This window comes from Oncorhynchus kisutch, linkage group LG11 (genome assembly GCF_002021735.2).
Source record: "Oncorhynchus kisutch isolate 150728-3 linkage group LG11, Okis_V2, whole genome shotgun sequence".
NCBI classification, from domain to species: domain Eukaryota; kingdom Metazoa; phylum Chordata; class Actinopteri; order Salmoniformes; family Salmonidae; genus Oncorhynchus; species Oncorhynchus kisutch.
In genome coordinates this window covers 58,468,317-58,489,215 of record NC_034184.2, presented here as the reverse complement: position 1 = coordinate 58,489,215, position 20,899 = coordinate 58,468,317, and the positions used below count along the sequence as shown (strand labels likewise).

The 20,899-nt window shown below is 42.4% G+C and overlaps 1 protein-coding gene across 1 annotated transcript; it reads right to left on the bottom strand.

Moving 5' to 3' along the window:
- Nucleotides 1–6,575: 6,575 nt before the first annotated feature.
- Nucleotides 6,576–15,235, bottom strand: LOC109899051 (sonic hedgehog protein A-like). Its single transcript, XM_020494102.2, has 3 exons — nucleotides 14,620–15,235; nucleotides 10,213–10,474; nucleotides 6,576–8,213 (listed from the first exon to the last, which is right to left on the bottom strand). Exons 1-3 carry the CDS (start codon nucleotides 14,926–14,928, stop codon nucleotides 7,519–7,521), a joined length of 1,266 nt encoding a protein of 421 aa, XP_020349691.1. The 5' UTR covers nucleotides 14,929–15,235; the 3' UTR covers nucleotides 6,576–7,518.
- Between the last annotated feature and the right edge of the window lie 5,664 nt (nucleotides 15,236–20,899).

The window sequence follows — 20,899 nt, the reverse complement described above, 5'->3', positions numbered from 1 at the left end:
ATAATAAAAGTATGCCTATGTACAGTTGAAGTCAGAAGTTTACATACACCTTAGCCAAATACATTTAAACTCCGTTTTTCCGAGTAAAAATTCCCTGTCTTTGGTCAGTTAGGATCACCACTTTATTTTAAGAATGTGAAATGTCAGAATAATAGTCAAGAATTATTTCGGCTTTTATTTCTTTCATCACATTCTGAGTGGGTCAGAAGTTTACATACACTCAATTAGTGTTTGGTAGAATTGCCTTTTAAATGGTTTAACTTGGGTCAAGTGTTTCGGGTAGCCTTCCACAATACGTTGGGTGAATTTTGGCCTGTTCCTCCTGACAGAGCTTGTGTAACTGAGTCAGGATTGCTCGCACACACTTTTTCAGTTCTGCCCACACATTTCCTATAGGATTGAGGTCAGGGCTTTGTGATGGACACTCCAATACCTTGACTTTGTTGTCCTAAATCCATTTGCCACAACTTTGGAAGTATGCTTGGGGTCATTGTCCATATGGAAGACCCATTTGCGACCAAGCTTTAACTTCCTGACTGATGTCTTGAGATGTTGCTTCAATATATCCACATAATTGTCCTTCCTCACGGAAGTACGTTCATCTCTAGGAAACAGAACGCGTCTCCTTCCTGAGCGGTATGACGGCTGCGTGGTCCCGTGGTATTTATACTTGCGTACTATTGTTTGTACAGATGAATGTGGTACCTTCAGGTGTTTGGAAATTGCTCCCAGTGATGAACCAGACTTGTGGAGGTCTACAAAAAAAATCCTGAGGTCTTGGCTGATTTCTTTTGATTTTCACATGATGTCAAGCGAAGAGGCACTGAGTTTGAAGGTCGGCCTTGACATACATCCACAGGTACTCCTCCAAATGACTCAAATGATGTCATTTAGCCCATCAGAAGCTTCTAAAGCCATGACATTTTCTGGAATTTTCCAAGCTGTTTCAAGGCACAGTTAACTTAGTGTATGTAAATTTCTGACCCACTGGAATTGTGATACAGTGAATTATAAGTGTAATAATCTGTCTAAACAATTGTTGGAAAAATGACTTGTCATGTACAAAGTAGTTGTCCTAACCGACTTGCAAAAACTAGTTTGTTAACAAGAAATTTGTGGAGTGGTTGAAAAATGGGTTTAAATGACTCCAACCTAAGTGTATGTAAACTTCTGACTTCAACTTTAAATTCCTTTGAACATTTGGAGTTATGTACTCATGTACTCGCTTTTTCCATCTTACTACCAACCATTTACAGTGTTGCAGACACACCTCAGGGTTGTTGGTGACAGCAGATGCAATACATCAAACGTTTACACAAAATAAATTATGCAAACTTCCATTTTCAACGTGACCCCCCTAAGAAACCAAGTTGTGTTTTCCAAAAATGCCAGATGACTGCTCATGTTTGCAAATGTCCCCGATTGTTGAAATGGTTGTTCAAACTGCAGCAGTCAAACATGAGGCCCCCACAGGGATTAGCGAGAGCTTTATTTACCTGCTCTGCGGAATGCTTTCTCTCACCCGCTTTTGTATCTGCCAGAGACCCAAGGTCAACGCTCTGGAGGAGACGTGCGGCTTTGTCTCTCCCAAGTTTCCACCTCACAATATCAACAACAATACACAATGTAGGTGACTCTGGAGAAGGAAGTGGAATTCCTAGTCGTGTTGCAACAGTGTTCAGACTTCAGAAACCTTGTAGTGGCCCTACCTTTTTTTGAGACTGGGGGGGGGCATTTACTCTGTACTTCTAGTCTTCCTTTGCTCTTACACTCTGCTCAGTGTAAGATGTAGAGAGCTACTCAGTAGTACAGCATTAAACATTGACCAGACATGGCTCTATAGACCTTTTTTATCACAGTTCATTCATGTAATGGGTTAATAATCCTACCACAATTTATTCAAGAGAGTGAAGCCTAAGTCTTAGTATTTGTGATCGGTCGGCCTCTGAAAGTCATCATTCCTTGTTTACCTTTCGAACAACATTTTGTATGAAGGGGTATACATAAAACCGTTGAATGTTGCAGTATCATTCATAACACGTGAATTCAACATCAAAAAGAGTATCCAAAATTAAAGTCCAACTCGATTCATCCATTTTACAGCTGAACTGTGTGTTCTTAGTGTCACAGTACCCAACCTTCTGAGAAACTATTCACGCAGCATGTTGGGAGAAGCACAAGGTCAGCCTTAAGGGCATTACCCTTCTAACAGTTTTGAGGGTTAAATGAATTGCTAAAGGCCACAATGGCTGTAGGGGAGGGCACCAGCACTGGGTGTGTATCTTTTAAATTCACAAAACAAAAAAATTAACATACAAACATGTCAAAGATTTTGGTGACCTTACAGTTCATATAAGGAAATCAGTCAATTGAAATAAATGAATTAGGCCCTAATCTATGGATGTCACATGACTGGGAATATAGTCACAGATACCGTAAAAAAAAAAAAAAAAAAAAAGGAAGGGGCATGGATCAGAAAACCAGTCAGTATATTGTGTGACCACCATTTGCCTCATGCAGCGCGACACATTTCCTTCGCATAGAGTTGATCAGGCTGTTGATTGTGGCCTGTGGAGTTTACCCCTCTTCAGCGAAGTTGCTGGATATTAACGGGAACTAGAACACGCTGTCGTACACGTAGATCCAGAGCATCCCAAACATACTCAATGGTGACAAGTATGGTGAGTATGCAGGCCATGAAAGAACTTGACATTTTCAGCTTCCAGGAATTGTGAACAGATCCTTGTGACATGGGGCCGTTCATTATCAGGGCTGAAACATGAGGTGATGGCGGCGGATGAATGGCACGATAATAGGCGTCAGGATCTCGTCACAATATCTTTGTGCATATCAATTGCCATCAATAAAATACAAGTGTGTTCATTGTCCGTAGCTTATGCATGCAGATGAGCTTCCCTGAGATGGTTTCTGACAGTTTTTGCTGAAGTTCTTCAGTTGTGCAAACCCACAGTTTCATCAGCTGTCCGGGTGGCTGGTCTCAGATGATCCCGTAGGTGAAGAAGCCGGATGTGGCGGTCCTGGGCTGGCGTGGTTACACGTGGTCTGCTGTTGTGAGGCCAGTTGGACATACTCCATACGTTGGAGGTGGCTTATGGTAGAGAAATGTACAATCAATTCTCTGGCAACTTCTTGTGGACATTCCTGCAGTCAGTATGCCAATTACACGCTCCCTCAAAACTTGACATCTGTGGTATTGTGTTGTGTGACAAAACTGCACATTTTAGAGTGTTCCTTTATTGTCTCCAGCACAAGGTACACTTGTGTAATGATCATGCTGTTTAATCAGCATCTTGATATGCCATACCTGTCAGGTGGATGGATTATCTTTGCAAAGTAGAAATGCTCACTAACAGGGATGTGAACACATTTGTGCACAAAATCGGAGCTAAATAGCTTTTTGTGTGTATGACATTTTTTGAGATTCTTTCATATCAAGTCATGAAACATTGGACCAACACTTTACATGTTGTGTTTATATTTTTGTTCAGTGTAAATATTTAAATATATAAGCTAGCTGTGCTTGATTGAGCTTGCCTGGCCCAATGGAAGAGTCCCAAAAGTGAAACCCCACCTGACCGTCTGGCACTTCAGGCAGGCTCATGGGAAAGCTCACAGTATTTGAAAGATTTTAAAGACTATTGAACTGGATGCCTGGATGCCACCTGAGCCATTGTTCGCCATTGAAATGTGGTGATAAGCAATCCTAACTGAGACCTGAAGACTTGTACTAGATCCACAAACTAATGCTTAGCCCTAGACTTTACCTGCCATTGTGGTGAGCAGAAGACCCAGGCTTTAATCCACCCAGCCAGTAACACCAATAACCATTTGGCTTACTCCCACCAGATTTTTCTACTAACATAACCTTTTGTATTAGAATAAAAACTGAGTTTTATTTTGAAGACCACTTATGAATGAATAAATGTGTTATGAATGTTGTATGAATGCTGCTGCAACATACATAAAGGTGTTATAAATGCCTTAAGCATACCCCCTTCATGTAAAGTGTTAACTACCTTTTACCTGGGGTGTGTATTTGATGAATACAGTCCATTCGGAAAGTATTCAGACCCCTTGACTTTTTCCACATTTTGTTATGTTACAGCCTTATTCTAAAATTGATTACATTTAGTGCTGGGCCATTCAAAGACTGAAGCCACTCCTGCGTTGTCTTGTCTGTGTGCTTAGGGTCGTTGTCTTGTTGGAAGGGAAACCTTTGCCCCAGTCTGAGGTACTGAGAGCTCTGGAGCAGGTTTTCATCAAGGATCTTGCTCTACTTTGCACTGTTCCATCTTTCCTGCCATACTGACCAGTCTCCCAGTCCCTGCCGCTTAAAAATATCACCACAGCATGATGCTGCCACCAACATGCTTCACCGTAGGGATGGTGCCAGTTTTTCTTTAGGTGTGACGCTTGGTATTCAGGCCAAGGAGTTCAATCTTGGTTTCATCAGATCAGAGAGTCTTGTTTTTAATGGTCTGAGAGTCTTTAGGTGCCTTTTGGCAAACTCCAAGTGGGCTGTCATGTTCCTTTTACTGAGGAGTGGCTTACATCTGGCCCTCTACCATAAAGGCCTGATTGGTGGAGTGCTGCAGAGATGGTTGTCCTTCTGGAAGGTTCTCCCATCTCCACAGAGTAACTCTGGAGCTCTGTCAGAGCGACCATCCCTGACCAAGGCCAGTCTCCCCCGATTGCTCAGTTTGGCCAGGCAGCCAGCTCTAGGAAGAGTCTTGGTGGTTCCAAAATTCTTCCATTTAAGAATGATGGAGGCCATTGTGTTCTTGGGGACCTTCTATGCTGCAGAAATGTTTTGGTAATCTTCCCAAGAGCTGTGCCTCAACACAATCCTGTCTCGGAGCTCTACAGACAATTCCTTTGTCCTCATGGCTTGGTTTTTGCTCTGACATGCATTGTCAATTGTGGGACCTTATATAGACAGGTGTGTGCCTTTCCAAATCACATCCAATCATTTGAATTTACCACAGGTGGACTCCAATCAAGTTGTGGAAACATCTCAAGGATAATAAATAGAAACAGGATGCACCTGAGCTCAATTTTTTCGATTCTCATAGCAAAGGATCTGAACACGTATGTAAATACGGTATTTCTGTTTTTAATTTGTAATACATTTTCTGAAATAAAAATAACCGTTTTTGCTTTGTCATTATGGGGTATTGTGTGTAGATTGATGAGTGAATTTTTTTTTTAAATAAATTTTAGAACAAGGCTGTAATGTAACAAAATGTGGGAAAAGTCAAAAGGTCTGAATGCACTGTATGTCAAATAAATGTAATATTTTATGTGTCCAATACCATTGCACCACTTTCCCAGCTAGAGCATTTTACAGAACAAGACCAAACATTTAGTATCAGCAATCTCATCAAAAGTATAGTCTTCTGGGACATCCTACCAATTCACCAAAAGTTGTGTTCCTATTATTGCTGCTGGTCCATTTTGGCTAGTCACTTCTTAATTGGAAGATTAAAGAATGTTCAGACAATTGCACTCTAGATAGAACCTAAGTCATGGGTGTTGATGCTTGTGTCCTCTTGCTCTGTCGCCTGAGTAAGGAAACATGTTAAGTGCCTCAACCACATGGTGTCGCACTTCTACATGTTAACAGATTGACTTGATGCCGCCGTTTTCACTTTGTTGATTTAAAATCATATAGATTTGATGTGTGTCGATAATCGAATGGGTCATGATGACCAGAACACAGACGTTCAATAGATTTAGGCCGACAAGTACCCTAGCGGGTAAGAGAGCTGGGCCAATAACCGAAAGGTTTATGGTACGAATCCCCGTGTCGATCAGGTGAAAACTGTCGATGTGCCCTTGAGGCACGCAAGGCACATCACTCTGGTAAATAGCATCTGCTGAATTACTCAAATGTAAATATAAGCTTAATCATTTTACATCTTATCTTTCAGTTGTATGACCATAATGTGTGAAGTAGATACATACCGTACTCCATGCGTTGGTGGGCATGCATCCACAAGGACTTGGAATACTGCGCCATTGTTTTAGCGCAACAGTCGCTGTTCCTTGAATGGACAGGCAATTGTGTATTAGGCATTTGTGTATTTATGTGGCAGTGAACTCTTCATTGAGCAAATATTTGATTTAACTACGTTTCCTGTAAATGGAATTGCTCACAGAGTCTCCAAGCAGGTTTAGGGCTAACAAACACGGTTCTGTCTCTAAGTTTTTCAGAAGTTATTTGCGAAAGGCTAACCTCGTTAAATTTGACGTAGGGTCTCTACATTTCACAAGCAGACATTAGGCAGTTCAAAGCAGAGCGGAATTCCTGCAATATTATCTCGATACGTTAAACTTCACATTTAATTTATTCATAGCTAAACACCAAACTTTTGAGTAAAAAACGCGCTTAACTCACATTTTAGACACATGCATTGGTGTCAAAGGGAGACTTGCGCCAAAGTTATGCAATTGAAACAACAGTTCGAATTTTTATTTTGGTAGTCTATGTTCCCCTATGGACCAAGAATGTCAATTTCCAAGAGATATTAGAAAAAGTCATGTAACAACTGCAGGTTTGAATATTTTCTTTATCTCATTTTGTAATAAACATATAAATAATAAACTCTAGACATTTTTGACACATCGCCCTGTTATGAAAGTTAACTGGAACGCTATAAACTATCCAAACTGTGCATATGCCGCATGTAATTTCTATAAAACTATTTCCCTATTACAAAATATGAAAGGAAAAATACATTTTAGTAAATTTACAGGAGTTACTTATTCATTTATTCAACGAAACGTTTTTTTTTCTATAGGCTACTACTTATACTGTTACTGAATTGTCAGAATGTGCATTTCACATTTTCTCAAAGAAATAGAAAAAAGAAATACAACAAAAGCAGAGGAAATATACATGAGGCAGAATATCTGTCCCACTCTGACAACTTAAACGAAACGTTTCCAACATAATAGAATTCTTAATAAACAAAACAGTACAAGATTTCCAAGTCGTTTCCCAACTATTTAAATTAAAATATATTCTCGTATCTTACACTATTTCAAATAACGAAATGTGATTCGGTAACGATCTGTCAAAATCTAATTTACAATTCTGTGTATAAAAATATAATTTATGGACCCCCACGAAGTTTGTTTATCCCCAAAATATAACAGTCAGTTGCACATGATATGCACAGAACATTGCAACCTGTCAAGAAGTTTGCTGCTTTTTACACGGTCTTCTTTTTCTTTGCGGTTTACTTGAGATATACAAAAATAGATTCTGCACAATTAGCTGGTCACACAGTTTTAGAATCCATCCGTGTGATACCAGTTAGTACACATGAGAATAAATTATTAAAAGAAAACTTTCAAGGCTCCATTCATTCTTTGAAAGGGACACATGTAAAAGTCACTGAAATAAATATCCCAACTCCGCTGGGGCCTGTCTTTTTCATTCTACTATTGTTTATTGTTCTACATTAGTCTCATTTTGATTTTCCATATGAGGTTTCAACTTGAGTTTATTGACATCCCCAGTGGGTGAAGCGCGTGGCTATCCAAGAGCCACGTTCCTAATTGATATAGAATCTTGGAGTACCAGTGCACTCCGTCCTCGTGTAAGGTGGCGTTGGGCATGGAGTAGTCTTTCGGGGATAGCAACGAGGACAGCCAGTAGCTCATTCTGACAGGTGCAAACGCCAGGTGCGCTAGATTGTGGTCTTCAATTACCGCGTAACATGACGCAAGCACCTGATCTACCACGATGGTTCCTTGAACCGTCACAGGCGCAAATGACCCCTCGTGCTCCTCCGTGTAAATCCGTTCCACGGTGACCGACTTCAGTTGGTTATGCAAATCATCAAAGACGACCACCTTTTGTCCAGGTTTGACTTTGCTCGCAAATACTGCTGACATGCTGTGGAGATCATCCGTTGAGTTGTTGACCACAAAGAGCATATGTGCAGCAGTAAGGATGATTTTCTGGGCTGGTTCTTTAGTCTCTAGCACATAAAACACTCTTCTGGTTGCAGAGTCCTGGTCCACGAACATGACGAAGTCGCTATATGCGAGGTTCCCATCACTGTTGGCTGCCAACACTTTGTCGCCAACTCTGAGGTCTTTCACTGCCTTCCTGCTTCCATCTTCGAGAGTTACCGAAGCGGTGCCTGGGAAACAGCCTCCTGATTTGGCAGCAACTGAGTTTTCTGTTGAAACAGAAGAGATTATATTAGTGATTGTGAATATATATCCATCAATTATTTGATTTACCCACGAGAGCAGGGCGAGCTGAGCTCAGCACTGTGGAATATGTATATAGCATGGGCCTGGCAATGAATGAACCACTGTCACATAAGCCTATTGTTTCTATCCATACTTTATATAGGATAGAGGACTGAAAAGTGTGATTTTAGACGTATTTATCAATATCCTATATGTTACATTACTACCCCCCCCCCCCCCCCCCCCCCCCCCCCCTGCTTCTTGTTGCATTAGATGAGAAAACCGAAAGCCCTGGGTCTGCTGACGTTAATTAAAAACCAATAAGGAGCGGTCATTGTCATTCTAAATCAGCTTGTGGACCGAGCCATTCTTGGAAAAGAACACTTGCGCCTTTCCCAGCTTCTCTTCCCATATTTGCTCAGGTGCAGAAACCTCCATGTGACAATTCACACACATAGCCTAGTACTCTCAGAAAAAAAACATGAGCGCCGCAAAGACTATTTACCCAGTGGAGCCACTTTTCCAAGCCTCTCAAGATGCAGATTTGAATTTAAATGAGGGCCAAGACTCTAAATGCTTGCAGTCGACCAACATCAATGCCCCTTCTTTTTACCACCTCTCCCCCGCTTTGTTGTCAATCTTGATGGCAATAATTCGGGCCTTTGGAGGACTCTTTACATTCCTATCTCCAGGATCACACTGTTAGTAAGCACACACATCCACAGAATAGAACCGACCCCGCTCTGAATTTCTGGATCTAATCTTATTTTAAGATTCCGTGGCATGAAATAAGGTGACAATTGAAAACTAGATTTGCCCCAAACGAATTCAACATTCGTAAGTCTAAATCCCTTTGGTAAAAGTCACATGACCCCCAATGACACGGAATATATGATGTCAAAACGAGTGTGTTGAATTTTAAATAGGTGTTCCATTAAATTCAAAACGCAAAGGTGCTCTTCGGGAAGAATAGGGCTAAGTCGATTTCCATATGTTTTTTTTTTTTTAGGAAACTCAAGAGATGACATTAACCCAAAAGATTTGCCTGAAGTACTTTGGTAAAATGTATATACATTTTGGATGGCCAACACGGATCCAAACATAGGCCTAGAATTGATTGATTCGTCCGAAAAAAACTCATACAAATCTACACATCTACAGCTGTAATTTATTTAGTTAACTCGAATAGTCTTCTCTTGACGTGCAATGATTTTGGAGTCAATAGCCTATCAGTTAGCTTTACAGGGCACACAATTAAAGTATAGGTCATGGCATTTTATGAGTGTGGGAATAGATTTTGTGAAGTATAAGGTCGTGGTTCCATCTAAGAGACGGTGTAGGGCAATCAAAAGATCATTAAAAAAAAGGTCTGGTAGGGTCTGTGCATTAAACATGAACAGGAACTGACCCATACACAACACAACTACTATGAAGATGGAGTAGGCCTACTTATTTGAAATCTAAATAGGCCTATAAATCGAGAAGAAATATAACGGATAGGCCTCAAATGAAAGGACAAGAGATCACGGTATAACACGTGAATAGCAAGAGGACACAGAACTCTGAAGGTTGGAGGAAGCATCAAATAATATCCTAGAAACGTTTTTTTATATATATTTTTTTTTTAATAGAAACGTTGTTTATTTCTATCCAATAATCTATGTTGATTAATTGTCTAGCTGGAGTGGCATATTGGTTAAAAAACAAACAGTTTTATAATCAATAACTTTATTCGTTCATCGGTGAGGAATAGGCCTTTATACAACGTCCATGCAACTTCCTTTGTGGGTTTTGATGTAGGCTAATGTCAGTAACTGGAATTTAGACAAGTTAAATGTGCGAGTTTAAATCGGACATAATAATGTTTTGATGGAGAGGGCAGGGGGAGGGGGGCTATATTCCCTGTCATTACCACCTTTTCCATTCACATTCGTTTTTAATGTCGTTGATGGTGACGAACGGCTTCTTAACTTGACACCCTACCTGCTTTGACAGAACAGTGGATGTGGGCCTTGGACTCGTAGTAGACCCAGTCGAATCCAGCCTCCACTGCAAGTCTGGACAGCGTGCCGTATTTGCTCTTGTCTCTATCGGAGGTCGTGATATCCACTGCCCTTCCCTCGTAGTGTAGGGACTCTTCGAAATGGTGCCCATCCTCGTCCCAGCCCTCGGTGACGCGGAGCTTGACCCCTGGCCACTGATTCATGACAGAGATAGCCAGGGAATTCAGCTTGTCTTTACATCTCTGGGGAAAGGAAAATGGACCAGTTGTCTATTAAGATATATCAAATTCACGTATCATGCTCACTAGATGCTAATACACTTTCATGTGTATCAGGCCTGGGTATTAAGCCTCATAACCTTAATTCGATGCCTGAAGGTATGGGCGATTTTGTAGATGCGTGGTTCGAGGCCAAAACCACCGTCCTATAGAGTTGCTATGTTCCTTCATTTCAAGGTCTTCAATGGTCTTTCCAAAGTACAAATCATTAAATAGTTAACATTTAATTATATCTGGTAAACCTGAATATCTCCAAGATTCCACCACACTAAACGTCAACTGAGATTCAATCAATACCGTCCATCGTGATGTTCGATGGAGTGATATAGCCTATGTGAGGGGATATACGTCTACTCACAATGTGACTGGTTTGTTTGAATTACCTAAGCTCGAATGTTCTGTGTGAAGAGCAGCGTCAGAGGGGCACATCTCAGATAGAGAAGCTTGTGATGAAAAATTGATAAGGCATTGCATTCGCTTCACTGGCCTAAAATATATAGATTTGGTCCTTGGACAGGTGCGACCGCTCAATGGCCTATGTGTACTCTCTCCCACGATGATATAAGATGTGATAGACTCAAATAAAACGAAATGCTGGACTGAATTACATATCTAAAACGCATTAGAATGGGAAAATGTATCACTTAATGAAACCAAGAATCTTTAGTAGGCTAAAATGTGTGTTTTCTTGGAATAAATAATTGATATTGAGGATCATCTTCAGAAATAACTGAGTTATAAAATAGTTCCCTGTAATCGGAACGTTGCACTTCCTAACCTAACCTTGTGAGATGCTTGGCCATCTCCAAGACAACCCTTCTCAACACTTAACAAATAGGGCCTATGGAAAATATAACATCACAAAAAGCGTATTTTCACCGCAACCAGAGGGAAAGTTGAATTATTCTTGTCGCCACAGTTCTTGGGACGTGACAGGACTACTCAACCGGAGGTTGACAGACAGACACACACACACACACAGAGACACACACACACACAGAGACACACACACACACGGAGACACACACACACAGAGACACACACACACAGAGACACACACACACAGAGACACACACACACACACACACACACACACACACACACACACACACACACACACACACACACACACAGAGAGAGAGAGAGAGAGACACACACACAGAGACACACACACAGACAGAGACACACACACACAGAGACACACACACACATAGACACACACAGACACACATAGACACACACAGACAGAGACACACACACAGACAGAGACACACACACAGACAGACAGACACACACACACACACACACACACACACACACACACACACACACACACACACACACACACACACACACACACACACACACACACACACACACAGAGAGGGACACACACACAGAGAGACACACACACACAGAGACACACACACACAGAGACCCACACACACACACACACACACACAATCCTTTTCCGTTTGTAGGCAACGATCCCCAAGACATGCTGGTCATAAGGTTAGTCTACCAGTGGTATCTCAATTAGCCTAACCGGTCTTTCTTGCGAGAGGTTAAAAAACAACAACATTATACTGGCACTTGTAGCATGCAGTAGGTGACAAAAAAACATTCTGAGTACGATAGCCGGAGTCAAGAGCCGTGAAGACTAAACTATTTATTAATTCATTGGGTCGTGTGCCGCAAATCAAGCCAAATTATGTTCAGCCACCGTGAAGCCCAGCAGGATCCCTCAGCGGCGCTTTGTGCTCAGACTAAAGTTGTTCAACAAGCCTAGCCCGCAGCCTGCCTCTTAATCTTCCCACAAATGAAATGGTTAGAGGAAACACTTATCAGTTACCTGTCAGTGCAAACAACCCACTGCTCCATCTCAATATCGCCTCGTTTGCGTGGCAATATTCCGTTCACATTAAGCTGTGCTTGCTACAGACGACCATTGTGATGTTTTTATTTGCGACAGACTCTTCGGGGGCTGCGCGCTAAAAAAAAAATGTCTGTAAAGCGAGGACGTCATTAACTTTCCTCGAAACGAACTTGTCTTTGTAGTTGATGGGACTGCTTGGTTAACCCGTTCACTCAAAATGAGTTGGCGCAGCCCGGGGCATCAAGCTTTTATAGTCATCACTTTAACTGGAGTTTTATATACATTTAGGAAACCACAACAGACACACGTTTAATCTCAGTTGAAATGACAGTTTGATTAAACAACAGTGAGACTATTCCAGGAATCGATCGTCTATAATAGCCTATAACTTTCAGTGCGCCTGTGCACCCACAGAGCGTCCGCGCGGTCCCCACGACAGCCCACTGGATTGACCTTTACGCACAACAACCATCCAACATAGAAGATGGCAAACATATTCTAGATGCTAACCATTAGCTCTTCATATTATTCAGATATTACGTTGGTTTATCTCTAACTCGTGCTGTTGTTGCAGGTGCGTCTATACATTAAGGCTACGAAGTGCGCCACTAAACAGCAAATAAATACTGGGCACGATATACTTAATACGTGTTTTGTCTGAACTTTGTTTATGCTTCCTCTTCCCATTGACCAAAGGTCATGCGTTCAAATGCTCCCGCCTATGTTAATGAGCCTCCTTTGCCTTGCCTGGTTGATGTAATGCAAACACGTCCTTTCTTTGAATTATAGTCTAGCACAAAACAGAAAGCAATGAGCTTATTTTGTCACTCACAATGAAATAATGTTTTTTTAATGGTTTTGCGCATTTGTTTATGCGGTCATAACAGAATAAAACCCCCAATACATCCTCTACTCTATTCAGATCGATAAAGAAGGCAGGTAAATGGAGGTAAAAGCGCATGGTGTGTCCAAAAAGCAGAGTCCTCGGCACAATTCCCTGTTCAACCACAGCTTAAACGGGTAGTGGTCGATGGCTACAGACAGAATATAAGGTTGAATCTCACTCTAGCCTCCATTTAAAGTGTGATAACGTATATATTGAAGGAAGGGAAGGGAGCGTTTAAGAGAGATGTTGAGACTGCACGCAGGGTGAATATTTAATCAGAGCTCGTGCCCATGTCGCTGTAGACGGTCCATGGAGTCCGGCTCGCGCACCTCTATCACACTACTTCAGGCTCAGTCGCATTTTAAGGTGTCCGGACTGAAGTAATTCGGTTATTATTAAAATAGCAGCACAGCAAGTGCGGCATAAGCGTAATAAACACCCAATTTAGGCCAAACAGTAGCTGGAAATCAAGTAACCTTATGGGCGCGAGACATGCTATCCAGACTGTGCATTTCTGACCCATATTTTTATGGACAATGCATGCAAGCTAGCCACCCAGAATCTTATGAAGACATCACAGACTAGCATTCGGCTAATGGAAATCTGATTTACAGAAATTACAAAGCTTATTTGCCACTTAGCCTTTGCAAAGCAAATGCATTACGCAAGGCGCAGTCGGTGCGCCTTGCTATATCATTGCACTAATTGGCCGCGTCCCACCCATTTATGAAGTGGTAACAGTGTTCAGAACATTCTCAAAGAAATGTCAGTCTTCATGCGCGGATAAACACTATACTGCGAAAGGGTGAATACCATTATGCAAGAATATATCTGAATGCGCCAACCATGCATAAACAACACCGCTGTTATAGTCATAGATGCCAGATCAGATGACTGAAATTAAGATTTAAGACAAGATGTAATCTAAATCTTAACTGTGCAATAGGTGAATATCCTATTGATATATAGTAAGCTAATGCATAACACAGCCTGTGCGCGTCTGTACAAGACAAGGCCTTGATACAAATATAGATATGAGGAGAGAGAACCACATAAATATTTCAAATAAACTGCCACAATCATGAAGGCCGGGTGTTTTACCGAAATGCCACTAGGCCTATGTCATGTCTCTGGTTTGATTATGAAAGCCTTACCCATGCAGGACCTAATCAAAAGTGCAAAGCTCTGAGATTGAAACGGAACCTTTTCACACATCTGCTTTAAAAAGCACAGACCTGAGACCTAAATATGTCCTTATTTGTGCAGCGCAATCTTCATCCTTATGCGAAAGGTTGTTTTAGACAGTGTGCTAGAAGATGCACGGCATTAAACATGTATTCGTTTTACCTGAGTCATGAGCCTGTCCGCACCGGTGTTCTCTTCATCCTTGAAGATAATGTCAGTATTGTAATTGGGAGTCAGTTCTTTAAATCGCTCGGAGTTCCGTGTGATCTTCCCTTCATATCTGCCACTGGCCCCCAGGGTCTTCTCCGCGACGTTTGGGATGAACTGCTTGTACGCAAGAGGTGTCAGCTTCTTCGGATGTTTTCTCCTCCCGTAGCCCCTGCCCGGTCCACAACCCATCCCAGAGGACACCAAGGACAAGGAGATCAACCCGACCAGAACGATTCTTGTCAACAGCAGCATTTCGTCCATAAAATCTAAATTACTCGGAGCCTCTCAGTATGTTGTCAACCGGCGGCGGTTTCTATGTCTCTCCTGCCTCTCGCTCCGCTTGCTTCCACAATGTCCTTGTCTCCTCTTCTAGTTCGTCTGTAGGCTACCGGTGCCCCCCCCCGATCACTACCGTGGCAGGTGCGGAAATGAACGCCTCTTTAAAATAATAACGGAACACATCGAAGGAAAGACGTTGCTGCGTGGGTAAAAAGTGAGAAAATTAGCCACGGAATCTCTGCGTAGTCGAGCTACAGCCGCTTGTGCGAGCAGACCGCTTTTACTGCTATGTATTATAGCACCGATCTTTGGCAGGGAGGGACCTGATTGGTTCGCCCAGACAAACCCTTCTGATGTTATCCAACAAAGAGTAAAACAATCTTTAAAGATTTTTTTTCCACCTGAATGGTGGGTTATAGGGGAGGGGCTGTACTCCATGGGAAAACATCAATTACACTTTTTTTTTTCTCTTCCTCTGTTCCTAAAACTAACCAATTGATGAAAACCCACCTAGTAGCCTATAGGCCTGTGTTGTTATGCTATTTGACTTAGTGTGGGTGATTCGAATGTTGTGTCTAGAATTATTAGATCAACTTTGGTACACGTTGACTCCCCACTTGCGGGAAATAGCTTGAAAATCCGTGCGCGCGCACGGGTGCGCATGTCTCTGACTGACTGGGTGTTCCTCCCTGTGTAAGAGTGAGTCTATGTTAGAGTGTCTGGGTGGAAAGACTGCCACGAATAAGCCAGAAGTTGTCAAGAAGTTGTACAATTGGTACCAACCAATAAACCTTTTTAAAACAGCTATTACGAAATATAATTTAGGCTAAACTAATGTATGCACACATGTCCAACTATGCCGTTTGACTCGGGCACGAAACCCCTCATTTCAGTTGAAGCATTTTAGACCCGTTTTCAGTCAGAACAGAAAGTAGCAGGACACATTCCGTTTCAGTCTGCTATTGCATAGAAAGAGAACATCCTATGCTAAGTGAAAAACCTTGCGTTTATTTTCTTGCATACAAATAAATCAAGCATATCAATGCGCATGACACTGGCATAGGCCGTGGAGCACACATATGCTATGTGGATGCATGTCACGTTTTAGAGCCACCATCCACATTTTCTTCAGATAAAGCGTTGCATGGAAGCAGGCTTTTTTTTAAATGGACAAAACTGGCAAATTAGGTCTAACTCAAATTCAAATTTTATGTTAATGATACATGCGTAATGCGCGCTGTACATGAGCCTATCCAAAATTCGCCAAATGATAATTATTGAAACGACACTGCAATACCATGTGCAAACACCAATTATAAGAGTAGCCAACACTTTTCTGTTACTTTGTGTAACACCTTTTAATACAAATGTTGAATTACATTTTCTTTATTGTTACAATAGGCCTAAAAGTATGTTGTATGGAAGCATAGGCCTATAGGCCTATATGTTCAGATGTTCAGCCTTGGAACTACGGGAATACCTTAGCACTAAACATTTAAAAACACATTTTTAACTTTTAAACAACTTTTAATATTCAGTCTCTTTCTAAACTAATAATATCCAGACCTATTATGGAATATAATTATGTTTAGGCCTATCTTAATAAATTCACCCCAAAATGCACATCATCCTCAAAATATGGATAAAACCAGATCAGCACAAAAAGGTGTCCTGGTTTGAATGGTGTTTTTGGGGGAAGAGACTTGGGGTGTTCTGAGGTTGTTATATCCCAGGCCTCTCCTTCCTCCACATCCTGGGCCACTGGTTATTGGAAATGGCTTGTCAAGTGTACACAAACACGCTGCTGTCTGTTTGGGCCAGGGATCAGACCACAAAGCTTGTCCCCCAAAGTCCACTTCATTGACAGATTAAGCCATGGTAACCACTGTTTTCACTGGTCCATAGCAGCAGACGAGGTATGTGCGTTAATTGTCTTACTTTCTCTTGTCTTCACACGTTTGCAGGACCGCTCTCAAAGATGGTGTCTGTTTGTCTTGGGAAGACATATTAACGCTCTGCCTCTGCTCCTCGATGGTCAGGCCTTTGTTAGCAGGCCCCATTGCAGATAACGATTTGTTTTTGCTTCTGGTGATGACCAAAACTCAATGTATGCATAGAATGTTCATCAGTATCGAATTGATGCTGCATGGCAGATCATAGCTGAGCTTCACAAAGAGATTGTGACCTGTTAAGATTGCTTTCATCAATATTTCCTGGGTTTATCGAAGTAAACTCCTTGTCTAGGACTTGGCAATGAGTGAACCACTCTGGTCTGACACAATATGAAACATTAGCAGAGGCCTTGAAGATATTTCCACAGTGAATGACCATTGTAGAAGCGATAGTGGTCCTGTGTGGCTCAGTTGGTAGAGCATGGCGCTTGTAATGCCAGGGTTGTGGGTTTGATTCCCACGGGGGACCAGTTCGAAAATGTATGCAGTTGCTACTGTAAGTCGCTCTGGAAAAGCACATATTGTAAATTGTAGTATTTCTCTGCTCTGATACTGTATATGCATATTACTACATAAAGTATCACAGAAAAAATCTGCGGCTCGGTTGACTAAAAGTCTAATGGGAGGAGCTTTGTACGTAATCACAAAACCCTTTGTTCAGTAAGGAGGTGTTGATTTGGGTCAAGCAAACAATGGATTACTTAGCATTTGGAGATGATTCTTAAAAATGGCTACAAGTAAAAAATAACGTATCCTGGGTGAATTATTGGTTAACATTGGTATTCCATATCATAGTGATCATGCAGAAATATGAATAGTTATGATTAACCTATCTTTGTATGTGGCACGAGAGCGGGGGAGATCCTGCCTCCACAGGAGAGATGGGTTAGGTCTGACTTAAACCTGCCCTGGCTGACCTCCAGCACTGCCAACCCTGTGTCTTTGGCTCATGCCAGCTTAGGGCAGGTGATGTTAGGGCAGATGATGCTACATCTCACTTAATGTGCACAGGAACACGATGAAGCCCTTGCCAAAAGATGACCAGTTAAGCTAGCAGAGCGTCAGGCCAAACCGAGAGTCCCCCTCTGTTCAGAGTACAAGAAAAATAACTTGATTATCTACGTATAGCTGTGCACACACCCTTGAAATGCCTCTATGTTCTTTGTTTCCAGAGTGACAGGAGAATCTCAGTTGTCTCGGCAGTAGGCACATTTCAGCAGCCGTCAACATGGAAGTCCTGAGTAAACACAGGGAGGACTAGCCTACAGCTGCAGGAGACGTTCCAGAACCAAGGGCAGTGTTAAAGCTGAGGTCACAGGCAGTGAACAGGAGTTCAGGTATCACTACTCTGAGATGTAGACCCAGACAGACATGCCAGTGATGCCACCCAGGTGCCTCAAAATCACAGGGACTGCCGCGCAGTGTGGTGGGGACTGGTGAGGCAGGTGGAGCCCTCACCCTCAGACTCCACCAACCCACCACCACATCCGCCCTGGTGGCTGACGCCATAATGTCTTGTACCAACGAACCAACTGGGTACATTACCTCAATCACACGAGGAGAAGAGAAAAAGGCCTCCCTGTAAATTGGTAACTAAATGTGTGAAATGTAAAAATGGTAAGCAATGTAAATAATGCAGACTGGAGGCCATGAATAATGCAACCTGTACAGACGACTAGGAGGCTGTGCTGCTGCCTGGGCTCCGAGGGAACCAACCAGTCCACTGGAAGCACAGCTGACAATAAGAACACAGCCCAGCCAAGCATCTCTTCTCCAGCATTGACACAGCCATAGCTTCCGGGGTGAAGTTTCCCCTAGGTACAGATCTAGGATCAGCTTCCCCTCCCCAATCCTTACCTATTAGTGGGGGATATGCAAAACTGACCCAAGATCAGCATTTATGGGCAACTTCACCCTACTCTGAGGCCCTGAACAGAGGGTGGGGCGACATGTAGCCTCGTGGTTAGAGTGTTGGACTAGTAACCGAAAGGTTGCTTGATCAAATCCCCGAGCTGACAAGGTAAAAATCTGTTGTTCTGCCCCTGAACAAGGCAGTTAACCCACTGTTCCTAGGCTGTCATTGAAAATAAGAATTTGTTCTTAATTGACTTCCCTAGTTAAATAAAATGGTGGGGGAGAGGACGTGCGATATCTGGATTATCTGAACACTGGGAGCAGAATCTCAACAGCATAATGTTTATACAGTGGTAGAGACTAGTCCATTTAGAGAAAGCACTCATAAATAGTAGAACATATTCACCAGGGACAGCAGAGCAGTAGGAGAGAGCCATGCTAACTGCTACCAGGAGTGACACAGCAACAATAAGAGTTGTTTGATGAAATCATTAAAGGGGGATTGAGGGCATTATGAATTGCGTAGTGCCGCTGAGCCTGTTGCATGTGATGGATAATCCACGGTGAGATGGATGACTCATCATTTCTCTCCATGGCCATCTCCATACATCTCCCTTCCAGGTGACTATGGATATGTCCTATGTAGCAACCTATTCTCTACATAGTGCATTACTTTTGACCAGATCCCTGGTCAAAAATATTGCACTATATAGGGAATGGAGTGCCATTTGGGATGCAGGCTACACCACCTTCGCAACCCTTTTTTTCTGCCATGTGATTGGGGCCATATTCCATAGGCCTCGATTGAAAACACCCATCCACCTCAGCCATACCGAAATAAAGCACTCATTGGTTGTTTGAGCATGTTCCCCTCACCAGTTTGAGCCGGCATGGAGGATCTCGATTTGCCTCTGATCTGAAAAAGCTAAACAGCTGGCTAATTTTGCACAACACAGTGTTAACCAAGCATGTGGCGAGGTAGAATGAAAGGGGCTGAACAGAGCTTTTGCTGGTCTAAGTCCTTCCATGACTGTTCTAAGTCCTCCTTCTGTCTGAGGTTTTGATGGATTAACGCTGCAGAGTGATCACGCACACACACACACCCTGTGCCAGCTAGTTCTCTTTTTTGGTTCGGTAAAAGGAGGTTCCTTTATTCGACCCAATAGAAAACCATCACCAAGGACAAGGTTGATCGTTTCAAATGGCAGGTGTCCCGATTCAGGGCTTGAGGGCTTTCATCCTGGCCCGAACCTTTGACAATCTGCAATAGATGAAACTGGCACACTTACGCCAGTTATCCCACAACCTTTCCCCAGGTGGAACAATCTTCCTATCTTTGAATCACTTCAGACGGTACAATCCCGCTTTTTAGAGGACATTGGTCGTGATTTGTATTGAAAGGATTGATATGTCCTGAAGGCATTTCATTTGGAGTTACAACGGAGATTGCGCAACAACAGTACCTGGGATTGTAGCTCTCGGTGTGTCACAGAGTCTGTAAAGATGTTTTATTTGCTCCCTGCAGCCGCTCCCAATACTTAAACATTAAGCGCCAAGGCTAGACAGGCAAAACCACTTTGAACTACGGAGAGGGTGAACCCAACGCGCAGGGGAGGGGTGGTGGGGCATGGTTAGAACATCCAGGCCTTAACTGGGATAATGCTTGATTAGGAGAGAGTCTCATGCCACTTCTGTTGACATATCACATTCCGTGTGTAACATCGGTCCTATTTCCTTCCCTGGTAGTCACACAAATGCCAAATTATAGATTGTTTGAGAGGATGGGCTAAATAGATCCTGTGTTTCTGTGATACGAGTGGTTTGTCACCCATATGGGTTTAAATGTACTGAAATCATACCTAGAAACAAAGGGCAACAACACAGTGACTCATGTGCATGAAATCAAGGCCCTCTTCTGTTGTGAAACTATAATGGCCAATTCAGCAACAGACAACAAACAAATGATAATTGCGTTGGCGTGACAAATCTGGATATGCAAGGTCAATGTTTATGGTGGGAAAACTCTGCTTCGGCATGATCTGATCAATCTGCTTTTTTTTGTTTTTTAGAAACCTGAGGACACAGATACTATCTGTGTAATGATCCCGAGTCCTTCAAGTGTGTGCCATTTCACCTCAGGCCTATCA